This window comes from Choloepus didactylus, chromosome 11 (genome assembly GCF_015220235.1).
Source record: "Choloepus didactylus isolate mChoDid1 chromosome 11, mChoDid1.pri, whole genome shotgun sequence".
In the NCBI taxonomy this organism is placed as follows: Eukaryota; Metazoa; Chordata; class Mammalia; order Pilosa; family Megalonychidae; genus Choloepus; species Choloepus didactylus.
In genome coordinates, this window is record NC_051317.1 from 35,308,277 (window position 1) to 35,330,762 (window position 22,486).

Sequence of the window (22,486 nt, forward strand, 5' to 3'; positions counted from 1 at the left end):
CGCCACCCACGGCCCGCGCGTCCCGGGCCTCGCAGCCCCCCAGCCCTGCTCACCTGCGGGGAGGCTCAGAGCGTCGAGCTGTGTTCCTGACGTTACTGTAAAACTCTCACTCATCTACACAGTGACAACTCAGTTGTTGGCGAGTGGTGTTTATGACAGTAGACTGCAACTTGAAAGTAACTACATTGGGTATAAAGTTCCTGCCTGTTGTTATAAATCAGCCTATTACAGTGACCTAATTTGACTTGTAACATGATTTTTACGCGGAGGAATCTTTTATCTGTTCCTGGTCCTCAGAGAATCCTCCCCGAGGTGGAGAATGGTTGAGTTTTATTAGAACTAGAAAGGCTGAGGTCATTGTGGGGTCAGCACCCCCAGGCTGCTAAGAATCTCCGTGCCAGCATCTGCACAAAAAAGGAAAGTCACAGTTTCTTGCAACAAACGTTCTAACCAATTTCCAGTAACAGACATTCATAATCTTAAAGTCTTAAGACAACAGACCATTGAAAGAAACATTTTGGTTTTATAGGAAGGCTCTTTGCCTTTTTTTTGGTAAACACACTAGATTTTTTTATTTGATAAATAATATAATTTAAAAATAAACACTAGATGAATGCTCACTTCTATGATGACAAAAAACAGGCTAAGTATAGATGTAGCTTAAATTTTTTAGTATGTCAAATTTTAATGACCTTCTCTAAACTGTCTAACCAAGATGTAATAGTTTCCAGGAGCTGCTGTAACAAATTACCACAAATTTTGTTTGTGGCTTAAAACAATGGCAGTTTATTCTCCTGCAGTTCTGGAGCCCAGAAGTCAAGCCTGAAATCGGTTTCACTGAGCTAAGGCTGGCTGTTGGCCGCGTGGCTGCCCCTCCAGATGCTCTAGGGGAAAGCCCCTCCCCTTGCCTTCTCCAGCTTCTGGAGCTGCATTCCTTGGCTCATGGCCTCTTCCTCTATCTTCAAAACCAGCAAGGTAGCATGTTCGTATCTCCCTCTGCTTCCCTCTTATGGGGACATTTGTGATGGCTTTAGGGCTCTTCTGGACAATCCAGGATAATTTTCCTGTCTCAGGGTCCTCAGTCATACTGCAAAGTCCCCATTAGCATATTACCATTTAGGGTTTCAGGGACTTGGGCCTGGATAACTTTGGGGGCCACAATTGAGCTGCCTGTACCAGGCTACTACTCGTTAATCCAGGGCTTTGCCTTCCAAAAAGGGTCTTTCAAGATTCTCACCAAAAAAAAAAAAAAAAAAAAAAAAAAAGTGCCCTCTGTTTTTTTTTGTTTTTTTAGTTTTTTAACTTCAATTATTTGAAAAATTAAAAAAAAAAAAGCCAAAAAAAGGCCTCTGGTTTTAATCGTTAATCAAGCATTAAAAGATGGTTAGTACTTAGATCTTACTTCCACTCTACAGAAAATTCCAAGATTTAATAAAGTTTTTCCTAAAATATTTGGTTACACTTTAGAGACAATTATTTTAAGCTTCACTTTTAACTTAAAATGTTAAATTGAGAACTTTCAGAATGTTCCTTGCCACTCATTTCTCTCAGGACACTTTTAGAGTTTGGGAGAAAAACCAAGCATTACTCATTAAGCAACACGTTAATAACTCAAGGTGGAACCTGGTCGGTGCATATGAAAAGGTCATGGGGTTCAGAAGAGGGCAAATGGGTCTCTGAGAGAGTCTGAAAGAGGAGATTGGGGTTAAGGCAGGGTGGGGGGGTATCCCAGGAAGAGGAAACAGCATATGGACAGAGGGGTGGGTAACAGGGAAAAACAACAAGAACAAAACAGAAACCAGGGTTAGGCTTCTTTTTACAGGTGGCAAAGCACCAAAGGTGAGCAAGCGTTTCTCCCACACTGGGATGTGATGTAACAATTGGTCCCTTATGATGTCATCACACAGCACAACTGGCAGAGTGATGGAGGCTGCTTTCTGTACAACAGAAGCTGGCTTCCACTCTAAAGCAGGCTTTCCCACACTGGGCCCTCCTGACACTGTGCCCTTGAAAACCCTTGGTTGTGGGGGCTGTCGTGTGCATTGCAGGATGGCTGGCAGCATCCCGGCTCCCACCCAGAGGTGCCAGGAGCACCCTCCGCCCAGTTGTGACTATTAAAGATGCCTCCAGGAGTGGTCAAATGCCCCTGGGTGGGGGTGGGGACCAAATGGCTCTAAATGCTCTAAATGCTCATGGAGCTGGGCGACTGATCACTTATGAGGAATAAAATCCACAAAATAGTGAAAACTCTCCTGAGGAGCAGCCAGTACTGCTCCCAGAGTTTCCAGGGCCACATTTATCTGACTGCTGCCTCTGTTTTAACTTTTTCTCACACCAAGAAGTTAAACCTACAAAACCCAGCTGGAGCTCTCTTGCAAGCATGAGAACGAACTTGAACGTGGGAGCTGAATTTGGAGAAAAAGAGGGAACAATCTTCGAAATGTGTTTTTAATCCTGTCAGGCATCTGTTTGTCCACATTTATCTGCCTCATATGCAGAGATGTTTCTCTGATTACTCATTCCTTTTAATGCCTACCCGTGGCTCTGCTGGTTGACTTAGTGTTCATTTTCCTGGATCCACGGTTCCTTTTTGTCATGCTAAAGCCACTAGAGCTGCTAGTGAGGTGGCTCTGGCAGGTGGTCGCCTGTGGCCCACGTGCCAAAGAGGAATGTTTGTGGAAGACTCTGCCCTGGCACCCCCACAATAGCAGGGGCTGGATAGGGGCCCCTCTCGACTTGTTAGCCCAGACCTCTTGTTCCCCTATCAGTATCAATGACCCAGAAAGGAAGAATTAAGGATAAAAATATTAGTCAGCTGAGTACACATAGATGCTTGAATTTTGAGTCAAGCACATCAAAAGGGAGTAAGGCCAAGCAAAGGGAGGACCAAGCCCAAATGGTCAGGTGCAGGATACAGCCCAGAATCGTCCACCTCCTTTGGCAACATCCCAGAACCACTCATAGCATCTGCTTATCAAGAATGGCATACGCCAGGGCTCTGTGGGTACCGGGCCCAGTGATAGCCCTTTCAGGAGTTGCACTCAGCCCTGCCTGGAGCCCAAAGGCAGGGACATTCCTTATTTCTGCTTTGCAGACAGAGAAACTGAGGCAGAGAAAGGCTAAGCTGGAGAGCTAAAGGGAGGAGCCCAGGCCGTGGGAAATCTCAAGCTCTCCTTCCCAATCCCCATGTTTATGCAGGGTGCTCTTGGTTTGTTGATGGTTCTTCAGAGATGTCTGTTACTGTTAGATATTTTTCAGCTTTGTCGAGAGGAGATCCACTTCCTGTGAAGGACAGGATTGAAATGCCTGTGGCAACCCAGAAAACAGACACAGGCCTGACTCAAGGACTCCTCAAAGTTTTGCACAAGCAGGTACAGGAGGGTCTGTGTTATCCATCAGCTCGTGTGTGTTTTGTTGACCATTTACTGTAACTCTTGTAACTTGATGGTCAGGCTTGGCCCAGCCCATAAATGTGTAAAAAACCACCACGGTCACCCCCAGAAGTTCTGCTTCCCCGCCAGACCTTCAAGGCTTATTCAAGAAGGAATATTTCATATGCAGCAGCCGTTCTCTAGCTTAAAGAACCCAAAATAGCTATTTGTGGACTAGAAAAGTGACGTGATTTTTTTTTAATAGTACCCCACATGCCAAATTAAGACAACACTTGATGCTGCTGGATTTTTAAAAACCATTATGAAAATATGAAATTCTAGAATACGAAATATGTGTTGATCAAAGCGGTATCCATTCTAAAGTAGAAATCTGTCTTCTACTTAATCTGCAAGATGGGATTGTCCTTTGGAGCCACATGGGCCAGCAGAGGGCCCTGGTCCCGTCCTGCAGAGCCACCTGGGGGGTTTGGGGGGTCCCTTCCTGTACCCGGCAGTCCCACTCACCCCACCCCCACCCCCAGCCTTTCTTCTCCCAATGAACCTTCGCATTTTTAGAGGAATGAGTAGTAGAAAGCATTCCAGAGCGAGGCCTGGCCTTCGTGATGATCGAGTTGTATTGCTAACAACACACATCAGCAGTATAACCTTGATTTTAAACTAATGTGGCACCATCATAAAATTTGAAGTACTCGGCTTCTGTGCAGGATGCATTGAATTCTGAAACTTAAGATTTTTCCCCATGGTTCTTTATCTTAGGGGAAACTAATAGCCATTGAACAGTGTAGTTTGCTGAAAGACATGCTAAAATTACTCAAAGCTTTTTCACAAGAGAATAATTGCAGATCTAAGTGGTTACCAATTTTCATGAATTGTTTAAAATAGTAGAAGGAATATAGTTATTTTCAGGTTTAAGATTTCTTCCATTTAACTGTTAACATATTTAGGGGTTTTGTTTTATTAAATTTATTTTTTATTGTGAAATATTTCAGACCAATGATAGAGAATCATATATCCCGTGTCTGAACACCTGCTTTCTCAGGTCATGGCATTATGCTATATTTGCTTCATAGTCCTTTTTTCTTTAGAGATAAAAAATGTTCCCCATATCTAGCTGGCCGCCCTTCCTCACCCCGTGCCCCCTGGGACCCCAGTCCCAGAGCTAATCATTGCCATGAATTCATTGTTGTTCTGGCCCCTGCTTGGTTGGTTGGTTGTTACATATTTAAGTGTTCTTAACCCTCTATTTTGCAGGTTTTTTTTTTTTAACTTATATTACTTGTGTCCAACTGTGTTTCCCAAATAGTGTAGCCACCAGCAGTATGTGGACTTAGCAGATCTTGAACAGAAGTGGAAAAATTTGTGCCTGCCAATAGAAAAATTCAGAGCTATCGTAGATTTGGATCCTTGTGAAGACAAAATGGAGTGGATGAAATTTTTAGCACTTGGATGTAGCACACTTGGTGGGGTATGTATCTATAAATAGCTTGTTAATTCTGAGTAGTCACAGGCCTGGCTTAAAAATAATTTAGGTGCGGGTTATCAGGGGTGGGGGTGGGGCGAGGGATGGGGAGTTAATGTTTAACTGGTCCAGACTTTCCGTTTGGGGCCGTGGGAAAGTTTTGGTAACGGCTGGTGATGTAGCACAACATTGTACAGGTCATGTACACCACAGAATTGTCTATTTGAATGTGGTTAAAATGGGAAGTGTTACAAGATATATATACCACAATAAAAACTCACAAAAGAAATGTGTTTCAGTAACTTAAGTAAATACTTTCATTGCCTTACTAGCTTTGTAAGAAAAGCAGGGTTTTGTTTTGTTTTGTTTTTTCCAGTTGCCTATTTTTTGGCCTTGTGGTTGTTTTAATTTACAGTAGCTAAATCCCCATAAATGCCTGAACTTAAAAGATGTGACGAGTAGATAAAATACACAGGCACTATTTAAATGTGTTTAGATCCAGGTTTTAAAAGAGAATGCCTCAATGACTTTATTAAGTTATGTATCATTTCGTTAAAGTGTCTTTTTCTGCATTTGTGGAAAGAGTCACAAAATTACTTTTGACTTTAATTTCATCACAACTTTGCCGATGTCCAGTTGTAAATATGTAAAGTATATAAAGACATAGATGATCCTCCCGTTAGGAGGTGCATGTGTTAGGAGGAGGTGTGTGTGATAGGGAGGAGTCGTTTGGTCTAGAATCTTCTTCAGCTGGTGTTTGAGTCCCTCTGTGAGATATGGGGTGTTCTGGTTTGCTAATGCTGCTGTTATGCAAAATACCAGAATTGGATTGGCTTTTATAAAGGGGGTTTATTTGGTTACAAATTTACAGTCTGAAGGCCATAAAGTGTCCAAATTAAGGCATCAACACGAGTTTACCTTCAATGAAGGGTGGCCAATGGCATCTGCAAAACCTCTGTTAGCTGGGAAGGCACGTGGCTGGTGTCTGCTGATCCCGCGTTGTGTTGCAGCTCCTGTCTCAGCTCTTGCAGGTTCTTCAAAATATTGCTCTTGGGGCGTTTGTCCTCTCTTAGCTTCTCCAGGACAAAGTGTCAGCAAAAGTCTGCTTTCAGTGGCCGTCTCCAAAACATCTCTGGGCTGCAGCTTCTCTGAGGTCCTTCTGTTTGTGAGCTCTTTTATAGGACTCCAGTGATTAAATCAAGACCAACCCCTGAATGGGTGGGGCCACACCTCCACAGAAATAATCTAATCAAAGCTATTACCCACAGTTGGGAGGGTCACATCTCCATGAAAACTACCTAATCCAAAGATTCCAACCTAATTAACACTAATACATCGGCCCCCACAAGATTGCCTCAAAGAACATGACATTTTCGGGGACATAATATATCCAAACCTGCACATATGGACTGAGTGAAGGGAGAGTTACCACTTCGCTCTATGAAGAAAGGGAGTGGAGAAAAGAGAACAAGTGCCCTGCCTGCAGAGGTAGATTTTTTTACCCCCACTCCCTCCCTTCAGTCTTTGGACCCCAGCAGCCAGAGCTGAATTGCTTCTAATCCTTGGTTTATGGAGCACACTCATCTTTGGTCCATGCATGAGCCTCTTTAATTCAATTTTAATTTTAAAATAATTTTTTATAATAGACACCACGAACCACTCCACCACACAGGCACTAAAACCCAGTGACAATAACTTGCAGCTGCTTATGTTCTTCTGGACCCTGGGTCCCTGCCTGAAGTAACTGCTGTCATGAATCTCATGCGTCCTGTTCCCTTGTCTTTTTCAAAAATGCTTTTATATCCTGAGAAAGACATTATTTGACTTTACTTTGTTTCAACTTTACGAAAAGGTAGTCATGCTGTTAAAAGCCTTCTGGAACTTTTTTCCATTCCAGACTGTGTCACTAAGGTCTGTCCCCCTGCGTCGTTACAAATCGCTGTGGCTTGTTCCTGTGTGTCTGCTGTGTAATACTCCATCATGTGGCTGCTTGGGAATTTACTTGTTCTCCTGTTGGTGGCCGCAGTGAGAAACTCTGCGTCCTCAGTAAAGACAGGTGTTGGGCCGGTGGTTGCACGACAGGCAGTAGTTGTGTTGAGTAATGGCCCAGGGCAGCAGAGGAGTCGCAGCTATTGGGAGGGCAGTGGGCCCTGGGCTGGGCACCAGCAGACCAAGGACCCTCCAGTGGCAAAGACAAGGCTCCAGTTTCACCAGGAAGGCATCTCAATGGGGCATTATTGGGAAGGGCAAAGACTCATTAGTTCCTGGAGAAAATTATGTTGTCTTGTTAACCTGGAACTCTGTGAAAGCAGGATTTTAATAATGGTGCATTACTATCTAATATTTGAATTAACACTTACGGTTTCTCCCTCTAAATTCAGTTGTGAAAATCTGACTTTAATGATGATGAGGAAGAGTGAGCTATTTCATGCTTGGGGATCCCGTGTTTGTAATTGCTACCTCCCTGATTGTGAAAAGTTAGCCCTAGATTTAAAACAAAACTGAATCTGGAAAATAAGATTTCTTCCCATTTGTAGTGCATGACACTAGATGGAGACATTCTGTTAAGCATAGAGCTTCACCTTCTCAACTGAATAGGGAAAGGGATGCAGAAAACATTCACTCTTTCATTTGTTTGGTTGTTTTTTTTTTGTCCTCAGAAAATAAACATGTCCCAAGAAGCACCTTGGTCAGCCCTCGCGGCTCCTGCCTTTCTCCCTGACCTTTGCCCGCCTGTTGCAGCAGCCAGTGCTGTTTGCCTTTGACTCTGTCCTTTGGGCACAAATGGCCGTCTTCCTTGCGTGAGTAGATGAATTGACCATGCCGTGCTCTCCTCCAGCTCTAGCCTCAAGAATCAGCTTCCAGGGTGGAGGGGGGTCTCCCCCCATGCAGGGAGTGTGGGCTGCTGGTGTCTGTGCTCCCCATGGAGGTGCCCACTCCCTGCCCCTCCTGGTCCCACGCCTCGGTCAGCCCCTTTGCAGGGTGTCTGCCCTCAGCCAGGGTCGGAGGAAGAGCACAGACCCCTCCACACTGGGCTCTGCCGGGCAGGGAGACTGTCCTCTGCACCAGCCCAAGGGACACGTGCATTGTCCGTGCCAGGGCTGCTGCAGTGGGCCCGGGCTAAGCTGGCAGATGCCGAGAGAAAGCCTGGCGGTGTCTTCCAGGAAATGCTTCTTCACGTGGCTTGGCATCAGAGCATTTATTCTGATGCTTTCAAAAAATACCTTCAAAAGAGAGGAAATGAATTCCAGCAAGATGACAAGAGACATTGATAGCGGATTACTGCCTGGGCAATTTTTTTTCATGTAAGCCATCTGTAAAATTGGTATCTGGTCTCTGTCTGCATCAGCATAATCGATGTTGTCATCAGCTGCCAATGTCCATCCACGCCGTCAGTGTGGCTTGTGGCACCCACACACTCTCTTCTCTGAAATCTCTTAACAAGCACTCGAGTCAGATTAATCGAGTTCAAAGTCGCTAAAAAGACCTAGAACCTCTGCTTAAATTTCTCAGTCTCGTTCATCATTCATTCATTCATTCATTCCGCAAATTTTATAGAGCCCTCTTTTGCCCTCAGCTCTAAGGGCTGAGGTTCTAAGGGCTGAAGATTCCAGAGCCAGTAAGGCAAACATCTCTAAACTCTTGGAGCTGATGTATTACATCCTTGAAGTACTGAACCCCACTCCAGTCATTAAATCGAAAGCCACAGTTTTTGGTTAAAAGGGGTCTTGGTTTCCTAGGGCTGCTATAGCAAAGTACCACTAACATGGCAGCTGAAAACAACGGAAGTGTATTGTCCCACAGTTCTGGAGGTCAAAAGTCTGAAGTCAAAGTCAAGGTGTCAGCAGGGCCATGTTCCCTGCAGAGGCTCTAGAGAAGGTCCTGTTCCTCACTGCTTCTAGCTTCTGGTGGCTCCCACCATCCTTCGCGTCCCTTGGCTTGTGGCTGCAGCCCTCCCACCTCCACCTCCATCTTCGTGTGGCCTCCCTGTGTGGCTGTGTCTCTGTGCACTCTCCTCCTAAGGACATGATCACTGGGTTTAGGGCCACCTTAATCTAGTGTGACTTCATCTTAATTGCATCTGCGAAGACCCTATTTCCAAATAAGGTCACTGTTCAAGTTTCCTTGGGGTCACAGCAAATACCAGGCGGTGGGTCAGCTTAAACAATGGGAATTTATTGGCTGATGTTTTTGAGCTGCGGAGAAGTTGAAATCATAGCATCACCAAGGCAATGCTTTCTTCCCAAAGACTGGCGTTGTGGGGCTGGCTGATGACAGTCCATGGTCCGGGCTCCTCTGTCACCCGGCAGGGCACATGGCCGCCTCTCCTGGCCTCCTTTCTCTTCCAGGTTCTGTTGACTTTCAGCTTCTGGCTGCTCCCTCTGGATTTCTCTCTGTCTGTGACCTTCCCTTTAGGACCTTCAGTAATAGGATTAAGATCCATCCTGATTCAGCTGGGCCACACCTTAACTGAAGCAACCTCATCGAAAGGCCCTGTTTCCAAGGGTCCACACCCACAGGAATGGATTACGTTTAAGAACATGTTTTTCTGGGGTACCTGGCTCCAAGCCACCATAGTTACAGTCTGAGGTTCCAGGTGGACATGAATTTGGGGGTGGAGGTCTCTGTTCACTCGCTACAGGGGCCTCGGGAGCTGCTCAGGAAGATTGAACGTGAATGTTACATCACTGCCTGAGTGTTTTTGTGACTCTTCTTTCCCAGTGTCTCGGCACACTTACCCTGTGAAACGAGCACGTTCCTAGGTTGTGGCTGCTTATCTTCACACTGGTGTCACACCATTGATGGCCTAAGCATTAAAGCAGTAGATTGAGATGTTTTGCTTTGTTTTTAAAGCATGAACATCTTTTTTTAACACAGGAAAATTTCTCTAATGAAGTCCTTCCTCCCCCTACACACCCTGACTGAGAAAATCCATAATAACAAACGGAATGAGTTTGGTCAGACTTGTAAATGCATTTGCACTTTATGAACTTGACACTGGCAAATATACATGTGTATTTCTGACGTCATTTTCTGATCATCTTGCTTACAACCATAGGCATCATATCTTGGGTTCTTACTACGTGCTGGAATGTTGGGAGCTTTTTGTAGGTATTCTCTTTAATCCTTGTAACAACCCTTTGAGGAGGGACCTGTTTGCGCTGATGCAGGGAAAGTCGGGGAACTCGTCTTGGGTCGTTTATCCTGGAAATGGTGGAGATGGGATTTGAACTCAGACTCCCTCCTCCAGAGCTGCTGCTGAAAATGCCTGGGCACATAGGGATGGATGGACCCCCCTAGGGACCTGTAGCCCCAAGGGGTCTGCAGCCCACAGGTTGGCACCACCTTCTTAGGGTTTACGCCCGAGTTCTCCTGTCTCAGAGAATGACAACTTGTAAAGCGCTTTCAACCACTGCGTGTCACCATCACTGGTCTTGGAGTTCTCCGAACAGTATCCACCTAGTGCTGTGCATCAGCATGTTGGGGTTGGTGTCTTGACCCCATCACGGCACCCTCTTGGCCTAGGTGGGAGCCACCTGTCCCAGCAGTGGAGGCTGCATCTGGCTTACACCTCCCCTTCTGCTTTCAAGTCAGGGACCCTCTCCTCAGCAGGGGACCCCCAGCCCAGCTCCCACCTTTCACCTGCTCATTCTCATGTACAGAATATGAAGAAGTGGTTGCCTGGCAGGAAACGCCCTGCTTTTAACCGAGCCATTATGCCTGATTCGAAAAGCCCATCCTGAGATGCCCAGGAGGAGTCGAAGGCCAATTCCTTTTAGCCCCCGCAGCCCATGAAAGGATACAGGTGCCCGCCCTGAGTGAGAGCCTCAGGTGGCAGGTATTTTCAACACCTGTGTCAGGGCTAGGACGGAGCTGCCCTTGGGCCCCGGGGTTCAGCCTGCCCCCCAGCGCCCGTTCCCCTCATTGCGTCTGTCCCTCCCTCTGTGGGGTGTGTCCTCTGCTCCCTCAGCTGTCGTTTCGGCCACACCAGATCCACATCTTCCTTCTGGGCCCCGTGGCACACGCGTCCTTCACGGCCCCTGCCCCTCGCCTGCCACAAGCCCCAGAAACGTGTTTTAAACAAGAAAACCTCCAAGGAGAATGAAAGGAAATGAAAACCCTTTCAAAAATTAAATCTAGGACCAGTGCCACAATTTAACCCTAAGACAGGACTCCATTCCGGGTGCAGCCCGCTCACACCCCAGAGGCCAGACTGCCTCTCCTCTTACTCTGTTTAAAGGGGTTCAGAAGAGTGCCTATATTGTTTTGTTTTGTTTTGTTTTGTTTTGTTTTTATTGAAACTGTTCACATACCATACAATTATCCAACGATCCAAAGTATACAATCATCTCCGGCTCCATCATACAGCTTTCAGTCTGTCACCACAATCAATTTTTGTTCAATTTTTAGAACATTTTCATCACTTTAGAAAAGAAAGAAAGACAAAAAAAAAAATGGAACTTAAATCCTCCCATACCCCTAACCACCCCCCCCATTGTTGACTCGTAGTATTGGTATAGTACATTTGTTAGTTGATGAAAGAATGTTGAAATACTACTAACTATAGTATATAATTTGCGATAGGTATATATTGTTTCCCTATATGCCCCTCTATTATTAACTTCTAGTTGTAGTGTCATACATTTGTTCTGGTTCATGGAAGAGATTTCTAATACTTGTACAGTTAATCTCAGACACTGCCCATCACAAGGTTTACTGTTTTATACATTCCCATCTTTTAACCTCCAACTTTCCTTCTGGTGACATACATGACTCTGAGCTTCCCCTTTCCACCTCATTCATGCCCCATTCAGCACTGTTAGTTATTCTCACAATGTGCTACCATCACCTCTTTTCATTTCCAAACATTTATGTTCAACCTTGTTGAACATTCTGCTTATACTAAGCAACCGCTCCCCAATCTTTAGCCTCTATGAGTTTACACATTATAATTAGTTCCCATCAGTGAGACCCTGCAATATCTGTCTGTGCTAGTTTGAATGTATTATGTCCCCCAGAAAAAAACCATATTCTTTGATGCAATCTTGTGGGGCAGACATATTAGTGGGGATTAAGTTGGAACGTTTGGATCAGGTTGTTTGCGTGGAAATGTGCCCCACCCAGCTGTAGGTGATAACTTATGAGATATTCCCATGGAGGTGTGGCCCCACCCGTTTAGGGTGGGCCTTGATCAGTGGAGCCATATAAATGAGCTGACAAACAGAATTAACTCAATGCAGCTGAGAGTGGCATTTTGAAGAGGAGCTACAGCCAAGAGGGACACTTTGAAGAAAGCACAGGAGCTGCAGGTGAGAGAGAGTTTGAAGATGGCCATTGAAATCAGACTCTTGCTCCAGAGAAGCTAAAAGAGGACAAATTACCCAAAGTGCAACTAAGAGTGACATTTTTGAGGAAATGCAGCCTAGAGAGGAACATCCTGGGAGAAAGCCATTTTGAAACCAGAACTTTGAAGCAGATGCCAGCCACATGCCTTCCCAGCTAACAGAGGTTTTCCAGACACCATTGGCCATCCTCCAGTGAAGGTACCCGATTGCTGATGTGTTACCTTGGATACTTTATGGCCTTAAGACTGTAACTGTGTAACCAAATAAACCCCCTTTATAAAAACCAATCCATTTCTGGTGTTTTGCATTCTGGCAGCATTAGCAAACTAGAACACTGTCCTTACGTGTCTGTCTTATTTCACTCAGTATATTGCCCTCAAGTTTTTGCCATCAACCCGTTTTTTTTAAGACGGTTTTTTTCACACTCCATGCATTCCATCCCAAGCAAACAACCAGTGGTTCCCTGCATAGTCATATATTCACACATTCACCACCCTCACCGCTGTCTATATAAGGACATCTACATTTCTTCCACAAAGAAGAAGGAAGAGCCAAAGAAGGTAGAGAGGTAAAAGAAAAAGCAAAAAGAAAGAGAAAGAGAAAAAAAACATGACAGCTAGGAAGCAGCAAAAGGAAAGATAACCTTAAATCAAAGTAGAATAAAGAGTCAGACAACATCACCAATGCCAAGAGTCTCACGCCCCTCCCCTATGCCCCCTCTTCTCTGCATTTACCTTGGTATATTGCCTTCACCACATTAAAGGAGGCACAATACAATGATTCTGTTAACTATAGTCTCCAGTTCACATTGATTGTATTTTCCCCCCAATACCTCCCCATTTTCAACACCTTGCAAGGTTGACATTCACTTGTTCTCCCTCATGATAGAACATATTTGTACATTTTATCACAATTGTTGAACGCTCTAGATTTCACCAAGTTACACAGTCTCAGTCTTTATCTTTCCTCCTTTTTCTGGTGTCTCACATGCTCCCCACCTTCCTCTCTCAACCGTATTCATAGTTACCTTTGTTCAGTGTACTTACATTCCTGTGCTACCATCTCCCAAAATTGTGCTCCAAAACTCTCACTCCTTTTATCACTCTGTAGTGCTCCCTTTAGTATTTCCTGTAGGGCAGGTGTCTTGTTCACAAAGTCTCTCATTGTCTGTTGGTCGGAAAATATTTTGAGCTCTCCCTCATATTTGAAGGACAGCTTTGCTGGATATAGGATTCTTGGTGGTTTTTCTCTTTCAGTATCTTAAATATATCACACCACTTCCTTCTTGGTTTCTGCTGAGAAATCCACACATAGTCTTTTTTTTTTTTTTAATTCAGTTTTATTGAAATATATTCACATAGAATACAATCATCCATCCATGGTATACAATCAACTGTTCACAGTATGATCATATAGTTATGTGTTCATCACCACAATCTATTTCTGAACATTTTCCTTACATCAGAAAGAATAAGAATAAAAAATAAAAGTGAAAAAAGAACACCCAAACCATCCCCCCATCCCACCCTATTTGTCATTTAGTTTTTATCCCCATTTTTCTACTCATCCATCCATCCATCCACTAGATAAAAGGAGTGTGATCCACAAGGTTTTCACAATCACACTGTCACTCCTTGTAATCTACATTATTATATAATCGTCTTCAGGAGTCCAGACTACTGGGTTGGAGTTTGGTAGTTTCAGGTATTTACTTCTAGCTATTCCAATACATTAAAACCTAAGAGGTATTATCTATATAGTGCATAAGAATGTCCACCAGAGTGACCTCTCGACTCCATTTGAAATCTCTCAGCCACTGAAACTATTTCATCTCATTTTGCATGCCCCCTGTGGTCAAGAAGATATTCTCAATCCCACAATGCCAGGTCCAGATTCATCCCGGGAGTCATATCCTGTGTTGCCAGGGAGATTTACGCCCCTGGGAGTCGGGTCCCACGTAGGGGGGAGGGCAGTGAGTTCACCTGCCGAGGTGGCTTAGCTAGAGAGAGAGAGAGCCACATCTGAGCAACAAAGAGATACTCAAGGTGGCTTAGCTAGAGAGAGAGAGAGCCACATCTGAGCAACAAAGAGATACTCAAGGGGAGACTCTTATGCACAATTATATGCAAGTTTAGCCTCTCCTTTGCAGTAACGGCTTCATAAGGGCAAGTCCCATGATAGAGAGTTTGGCACCTCAAACCGCCAGTCCCAATGTTTGTGACAACAGCAACACCAGTCCAGGTGAGGAAGTCCAACACTTCTGCACCTTCCCCCAGCTCCTTGGTGGTGGTGGGGGGGTTGTAAATATATTTTTTATTCTCTGCCTAATTACTTTGGGATGTGTCACTATTTCACTCTAACCTATACTAACCTACCATATGTCACTTCCTATTCAAAGTTCCATGTAATTGTGGTGTTTGAACAAACTGACTGTAGAGTTATACTGTTTAGAAAATATAGATCCTGCACCAAATAGACATCTCTTCCTGTGGTCTCGTATGGAAATTGAAGTTTTAAAACAGTCAGTTTCGACCTTTACCCTTTGGCCCAGTTTGCCCTAGTCTTAACCAGATCTGCTTCATTCATATCGCTAATTGAAGTCTGGGCTCTTTTCCAGCTTTTTTTTTTAACAGTTGCTGTATGCACTAATACTGACATTCATATCTGCCGAGCTCTAGCTCTGAGTTTCAGGTGTCTCAGAGATATGCATTGTTCCAGAGACCAATCAGGTTATACATTTAGGGATCAGCATCTCAAAGTTTAGAGACAGACATTACAATTCAGGAATAGAGTTGACTGCTGTAAGAACTTACAATCTAGGGACTATTACAATAATCACACACATAGTCTTATTAAGCTTCCTTTGTATGTGATGGATTGCTTTTCTCTTGATGCTTTCAGGATGCTCTATCTTTGACATTTGATAATCTGATTATTAAGTGTCTTGGCATAGACCTATTCATATCTGTTCTGTTTGGAGTATGCTGCACTTCTTGGATCTGTAATTTTATGTCTTTCATAGGAGATGGTAAATTTTCATTGGTTATTTCCTCTATTATTGCTTCTGCCCCTTTTCCCTTCTCTTCTCCTTCTGGGACACCAATGACACGTACATCCCTGCATTTCATTTCATCCTTAAGTTCCTGGAGATGTTGCTCATATTTTTCCATTCTTTTCTCTATCTGTTCTTTTGTGTGTAGGCTTTCAGGTGCCTTGTTCTCCAGTTCCTGAGTGTTTTCTTCTACCTCTTGAGATCTGCTGTTGTATGTCTCCATTGCGTCCTTCGTCCCTTGTGTCGTGCCTTTCATTTCCATAGATTCTGCCATTTGCTTCCTTGAACTTTCGATCTCTGCTCTGTGTATGCCCAGTGCTTTTCCCATACCCTTCATCTCTCCTGCCACATCTTCTCTAAACTTTTTGAACTGATTTAGCATTAGTTGTTTAAATTCCAGTATCTCAGTTGAAGCGCAAGTTCATTCCCCTGACTGGACCACAACCTCACCCCTCCTAGTATAGGCTGTAGTCTTCCATTGTCCATGCATCTGACCTCCCCGGCCTCCCCAATCAGGTTCTACCCAAGTGCCCGTATTTTAATTCCCACTGGAGCTAAGAGGTGCACTTTGGGGTATGCGAGGGGGTTCTGCCCCTCATCAGAGGGACTGTGCCATCACAGGACCAGCAAGGACTTGGGCTCTATGTGTGATCCCACCGAGCAGGCACGCTGAAAAGGCTCAGGAAATAGCAGGCTCCTCTGTGATTATTCTTCACACATCTCTACTTTCAGATTTTTGAATCAGGCATAATGTCTTGGTTAAAAGCAGGGCGTTTCCTGGCAGGCAGCCACCTCTTCATATTCTGTACGTGAGAGCGAGCAGGCGACAGGCGTGAGCCCAGCTGGGGGCCCCCTGCCGAGGAGAGGGTCCCAGGTTCGTGGGCCTGCTGCCTACCACCCTTTGGAATGGACAACAGTGTTTATAAGGCACATGACTCTCGGTACAAAACCAAGCAAGTTGTGTTATGAATCCTTCTGGATATAAAAATTTCTGCAAATCTTATTGTCAAAAATGATAGCATCAGTAATGGCATTATGCCTCTGCAGAAGGCGGTGGCTGCCGGAATGTTTTGACATGTTCTTTCCTTAAATACCTTCTCCTCTGAAGCGTCTGAGACTCCACTAGGCAGGTCTCATCTGCTTGCCCGAGGCCAACTGTTTCCTTTCCTCCCTGACTCATCCCGACTGAGGCGCCGCCATTCCGAACCTGGTGACGACTTCATTCCATCTTGTGTCCAATGTCAAAGCAAACCCTAACCCAGCAACCTGCCTCCAGAAGGTTTCAAGCAATGAAAATGGCTTGTAAAACAGACAACTTTATTTCTAGCGAGTCCTCTCTCAAGGACCTTCTGTTAAAGGGGTGAATTGTACAATCGTCCTAAGAGGAAATGTCTGCAGTTCTGCAGAAGGGACCCGATCATTTTTCCTACTTAGAGCATCGTTTCTTTCCTTCGGAGTTAAACTAACATTAGAGCTGGGCCGGACCCATCAGCGTCACCTCAGAGCTGTTGTCTTGTCCCCAGTAGTGTGATGAGTGGGTTTCCAGATGGAAAATGGGAGGCGATGCCCCATCCTTCAGCATGGACGCCCCTGAGTCCCAGCTGACAGGCCCAAAGGCCCTGAATCCCAGCCTGTGGGGGCATCTCTGCCCCACCCCCCACTCCTAAGCCAGCTTTCTAGTTTGCTAATGCTGCCAGGATGCAAAACACCAGAGACGGATTGGCTTTATAAAAGGGGGTTTATTTGGTTACACAGTTACAGTCTTAAGGCCATAAAGTGTCCAAAGTAACACATCAGCAATCAGGTACCTTCACTGGAGGATGGCCAACGGTGTCTGGAAAACCTCTGTTAGCTGGGAAGGTACGTGGCTGGTGTCTGCTCCAAAGTTCTGGTTTCAAAACGGCTTTCTCCCAGGACATTCCTCTCTAGGCTGCAGTTCCTCAAAAATGTCACTCTTAGTTGCACTTGGGATATTTGTCCTCTCTCAGCTTCTCCGGAGCAAGAGTCTGCTTTCAATGGCCACCTTCAAACTGTCTCTCATCTGCAGCTCCTGTGCTTTCTTCAAAGTGCCCCTCTTGGCTGTGGCTCCTCTTCAAAACATCACTCACAGCTGCACTGAGTTCCCTCTGCCCGTTAGCTCATTTATATGGCTCCACTGATCAAGGCCCACCCTAAATGGGTGGGGCCACACCTCCATGGGAATATCTCATCAGTTATCACCTACAGTTGGGTGGGGCACATCTCCATGGAAACACTCAAAGAATTACAATCTAATTTACACTGATAGGTCTGCCCACACAAGATTACTTCAAAGATAATGACATAATACATTCAAACTGGCACAACAGCCCAGGGGCCTTGAGGGGGTGGAATGTGTTGGTGGCCCTGACGTGCTGAGGAGGGGGCTGCCTGCGTGCCAGCCTCAGCTGGTCTGCTGGGGGCATGTCCCCAGAGCCCCTCTGCACCTCGCCATCGTCATCTGTGAGCTGCGGGTGATGACAGTCCATGCCAGTCCTGGTTAGCGGGAGGAGAAATGAGATCATGGACGCCGAGCTCTTAGCTGGTGGCTGTCCAGGTTGGTGGTGTCCCCCCACTCCCATGGGGTTCTGCCTGAGATCCTCTTGGTTGTCTGCAGCCTAGAGCCTGGCTCTGAGAAATGACCCCAAGGACACCAGATTTATGTCCCAACACGGTCACTGCTCTGCTCCAACCGGTCTGTGTATGACTTTGCCCAACACTCTCCCTGCACCTGCAGCTTTCCTAGAGGGACGAGCCTCTTACTCACCTGCTTCCCCATTTTTATCCTTGCTGCTCCCTCCTTCTAAGCCTAACTCTGGATTCATCCTCCAGGAAGCTTCTCTGGAGGAGCCCAGGCTCTGTTTTTTTTTTGTTTTTTTTTTTGTTTTTTTTTTATCATTTTATTGAGATATATTCACATACCACGCAGTCATACAAAACAAATCGCACTTTCGATTGTTCACAGTACCATTACATAGTTGTACATTCATCACCTAAATCAATCCCTCACACCTTCATTAGCACACACACAAAAATAACAAGAATAATAATTAGAGTGAAAAAGAGCAATTGAAGTAAAAAAGAACACTGGGTACCTTTGTCTGTTTGTTTCCTTCCCCTATTTTTCTACTCATCCATCCATAAACTAGACAAAGTGGAGTGTGGTCCTTATGGCTTTCCCAATCCCATTGTCACCCCTCATAAGCTACATTTTTATACAATTGTCTTCAAGATTCATGGGTTCTGGGTTGTAGTTTGATAGTTTCAGGTATCCACCACCAGCTACCCCAATTCGTTAGAACCTAAAAAGTTTTGTCTAAATTGTGCGTAAGAGTGCCCACCAGAGTGACCTCTTGGCTCCTTTTGGAATCTCTCTGCCACTGAAGCTTATTCATTTCCTTTCACATCCCCCTTTTGGTCAAGAAGATGTTCTCCATCCCACGATGCCAGGTCTACATTCCTCACCGGGAGTCATATTCCACATTGCCAGGGAGATTCACTCCCCTGGGTGTCTGATCCCACGTAGGGGGGAGGGCAGTGATTTCATCTTTCAAGTTGGCTTAGCCAGAGAGAGAGGGCCACATCTGAGCAACAAAGAGGCATTCGGGAGGAGGCTCTTAGGCACAACCATAGGGAGGCCTAGCCTCTCCTTTGCAGCAACCGTCTTCCCAAGGGTAAAACCTATGGTAGAGGGCTCAACCCATCAAACCACCAGTCCCCTATGTCTGTGGTCATGTAGCAACCATTGAGGCGGGGTAGGCGAATACCCCTGCATTCTCCACAGGCTCCTCAAGGGGGCACTACATATTTTTTTCCTTGTTTTTCTTTTTTTTTTTTTTAACTTTCCCTTCTTTTTTTTTTTTTTTTTTTTTTTCAATTTTTTAACTTTGTTTATCAAAAAATTAAAAACAAACAGGCAAACAACAACCAAAAAAACCCCACAACATTTCAAACAAAGCAATGGATTAAGGAAAACAAATAACCTAAAATAACAACTTTGCTTCCAATATGTTCCTACCATACCCCAAGAAAATTAATAAACCATGTCCAAACAGAGGAGTTAGAAAAACAAATAATCTAAAATAACTACATTGCTTCCAACATGTTCCTACCATACCCCAAGAAAATTAACAACCCCTAAGAAAACAAAGGAATAAGAGAAAAAAAAACCTAAAATAACTCTATTGCTTCCAACATGATCTTACTATATCCAAGAAAGTTTACAAACCATAATCATTCCTGAGCATTCCCATAAGATTGAGATTACCCTCCATAGTTTATCAGTTCTTATTAGATTATCATTCCTCCTCCACTAATTGGTATCTCTAGGTCCCCTACATTCTACAGTATAAAACATTGTACATTTTTCACAGAATTCATATTAATGGTAACATACAATATCTCTCTTTTTGTGCCTGGCTTATTTTGCTCAGCATTATGTCTTTTTTTTTTTTTTTTTTAATCTTCATTTTATTGAGATATATTCATATACCACGCAGTCATACAAAACAAATCGTACTTTCGATTGTTCACAGTACCATTACATAGTTGTACATTCATCACCCAAATCAATCCCTGACACCTTCATTAGTACACACACAAGAATAAAAAGAATAATAATTAGAGTGAAAAAGAGCAATTGAAGTAAAAAAGAACACTGGGTACCTTTGTCTGTTTGTTTCCTTCCCCTATTTTTCTGCTCATCCATCCATAAACTAGACAAAGTGGAGTGTGGTCCTTATGGCTTTCCCAATCCCATTGTCACCCCTCATAAGCTACATTTTTATACAACTGTCTTCGAGATTCATGGGTTCTGGGTTGTAGTTTGATAGTTTCAGGTATCCACCACCAGCTGCAGGATCTGCAGTTATGTCACCTTTTTCATTCATTATTTTGTTTTCTCTTTTTGATTTTGTCAGTCTAGCTAGGGGCTTGTCAATCTTATTGATCTTCTCAAAGAACCAACTTTTGGTGATATTTATCCTCTCTATTGTTTTTTTGTTCTCTATGTCATTTATTTCTGCTTTAATCCTTGTTATTTCTTTTCTTGTACTTGGTTTAGGATTGGTTTGCTGTTCATTTTCTAGCTTCTTCAGTTGATCCATTAGTTCTTTGATTTTGGCTCTTTCTTCCTTTTTAATATATGCGTTTAGTGCTATAAATTTCCCCCTCAGCACTGCTTTTGCTGCATCCCATAGGTTTTGGTATGTTGTGTTCTCATTTTCATTCGTCTCTATATATTTAGCAATTTCTCTTGCTATTTCTTCGTTAACCCACTGATTGTTTAGGAGTGTCTTGTTTAACCTCCAGGTATTTGTGAATTTTCTAAGTCTCTGATGGTTATTGACTTCTAATTGTATTCCATTGTGGTCAGAGAATGTGCTTTGAATAATTTCAATCTTTTTAAATTTATTGAGGCTTGTTTTATGTCCCAGCATATGATCTATTCTGGAGAAAGTTCCATGAGCACTAGAAAAGTATGTGTATCCTGGTGATTTGGGATGTAATGTCCTGTATATGTCTGTTAAATCTAATTCATTTATCAGATTGTTTAGGTTTTCAATTTCCTTATTTGTCTTCTGTCTGGTTGATCTATCTATAGGAGAGAGTGATGTGTTGAAGTCTCCCACAATTATTGTGGAAACATCAATTGCTTCCTTTAGTTTTGCCAGTGTTTCTCTCATGTATTTTGTGGCACCTTGATTGGGTGCATAGACATTTACGATTGTTATTTCTTCTTGTTGAATTGCCCCTTTTATTAGTATGTAGTGGCCTTCTTTGTCTCTCAAAATATCCCTGCATTTAAAGTCTATTTTATCTGAGATTAATATTGCTACACCTGCTTTCTTTTGGCTGTAGCTTGCATGAAATATTTTTTTCCATCCTTTCACTTTCAGTTTCTTTGTGTCCCTGTGTCTAAGATGAGTCTCTTGTATGCAACATATTGATGGTTCATTTTTTTTGATCCATTCTGCGAATCTATATCTTTTAATTGGGGAGTTTAATCCATTTACATTCAACGTTATAACCGTGAAGGCATTTCTTGAATCAGCCATCTTATCCTTTGGTTTATGTTTGTCATATTTTTCCCCTCTCTCTATTAATATCCTTTATTGTACCCATACCGAATCTCTTTAGTGCTGAACCTTTCTCCAAGTCTCTCTGTCCTTTCTTTGTTTCTCTGTCTGTAGGGCTCCCTTGAGTATCTCCAGTAGGGCAGGTCTCTTGTTAGCAAATTCTCTCAGCATTTGTTTGTCTGTGAAAAATTTAAGCTCTCCCTCAAATTTGAAGGAGAGCTTTGCTGGATAAAGTATTCTTGGTTGGAAATTTTTCTCACTCAGAATTTTAAATATATCATGCCACTGCCTTCTCACCTCCATGGTGGCTGCTGAGTAGTCACTACTTAGTCTTATGCTGTTTCCTTTGTATGTGGTGAATTGCTTTTCTCTTGCTGCTTTCAGAACTTGCTCCTTCTCTTCTGTGTTTGACAGTGTGATCAGAATATGTCTCGGAGTGGGTTTATTTGGATTTACTATATTTGGAGTTCGCTGAGCATTTATGATTTGTGTATTTATGTTGTTTAGAAGATTTGGGAAGTTTTCCCCAACAATTTCTTTGAATACTCTTCCTAGACCTTTACCCTTTTCTTCCCCTTCTGGAACACCAATGAGTCTTATATTCAGACGTTTCATATTATCTATCATATCCCTGAGGTCCATTTTGATTTTTTCAATTTTTTTCCCCATTCTTTCTTTTATGCTTTCATTTTCCATTCTGTCATCTTCCAGGTCACTGATTCGTTGTTCAACTTCCTCTAGTCTTGTACTATGAGTGTCCAGAATCTTTTTAATTTGGTCAACAGTTTCTTTAATTTCCATAAGATCATCCATTTTTTTATTTAGTCTTGCAATGTCTTCTTTATGTTCTTCTAGGGTCTTCTTGATCTCCTTTGTCTCCCGTACTATGGTCTCATTGTTCATCTTTAGTTATTTGAGTAGCTGCTCTAGGTGCTGTGTCTCTTCTGGTCTTTTGATTTGGGTGCTTGGGCTTGGGTTATCCATATCGTCTGGTTTTTTCATATGCTTTATAATTTTCTGTTGTTTTTGGCCTCTTGGCATTTGCTGAACTTGACAGGGTTCTTTTAGGATTTGTAGACCAATTGAAGTCCTTATCTCTAATTTATCAGATCTACAGCTTCATGGAGTACACTTTCTCTAAC

The 22,486-nt window shown here is 43.6% G+C and overlaps 1 protein-coding gene across 2 annotated transcripts in view; it reads left to right on the forward strand.

Moving 5' to 3' along the window:
• The window catches only part of ROPN1L (rhophilin associated tail protein 1 like), a 34,552-nt gene that overhangs the window by 3,830 nt on the left and 8,236 nt on the right, over nt 1-22,486 (forward strand). For both annotated transcript variants that reach the window (XM_037799474.1, XM_037799473.1), the window contains exons 3-4: nt 3,248-3,371; nt 4,696-4,857. In XM_037799474.1, coding sequence (XP_037655402.1) covers nt 3,248-3,371; nt 4,696-4,857 — 286 coding nt within the window. The remainder of the gene's footprint in view (nt 1-3,247; nt 3,372-4,695; nt 4,858-22,486) is intronic.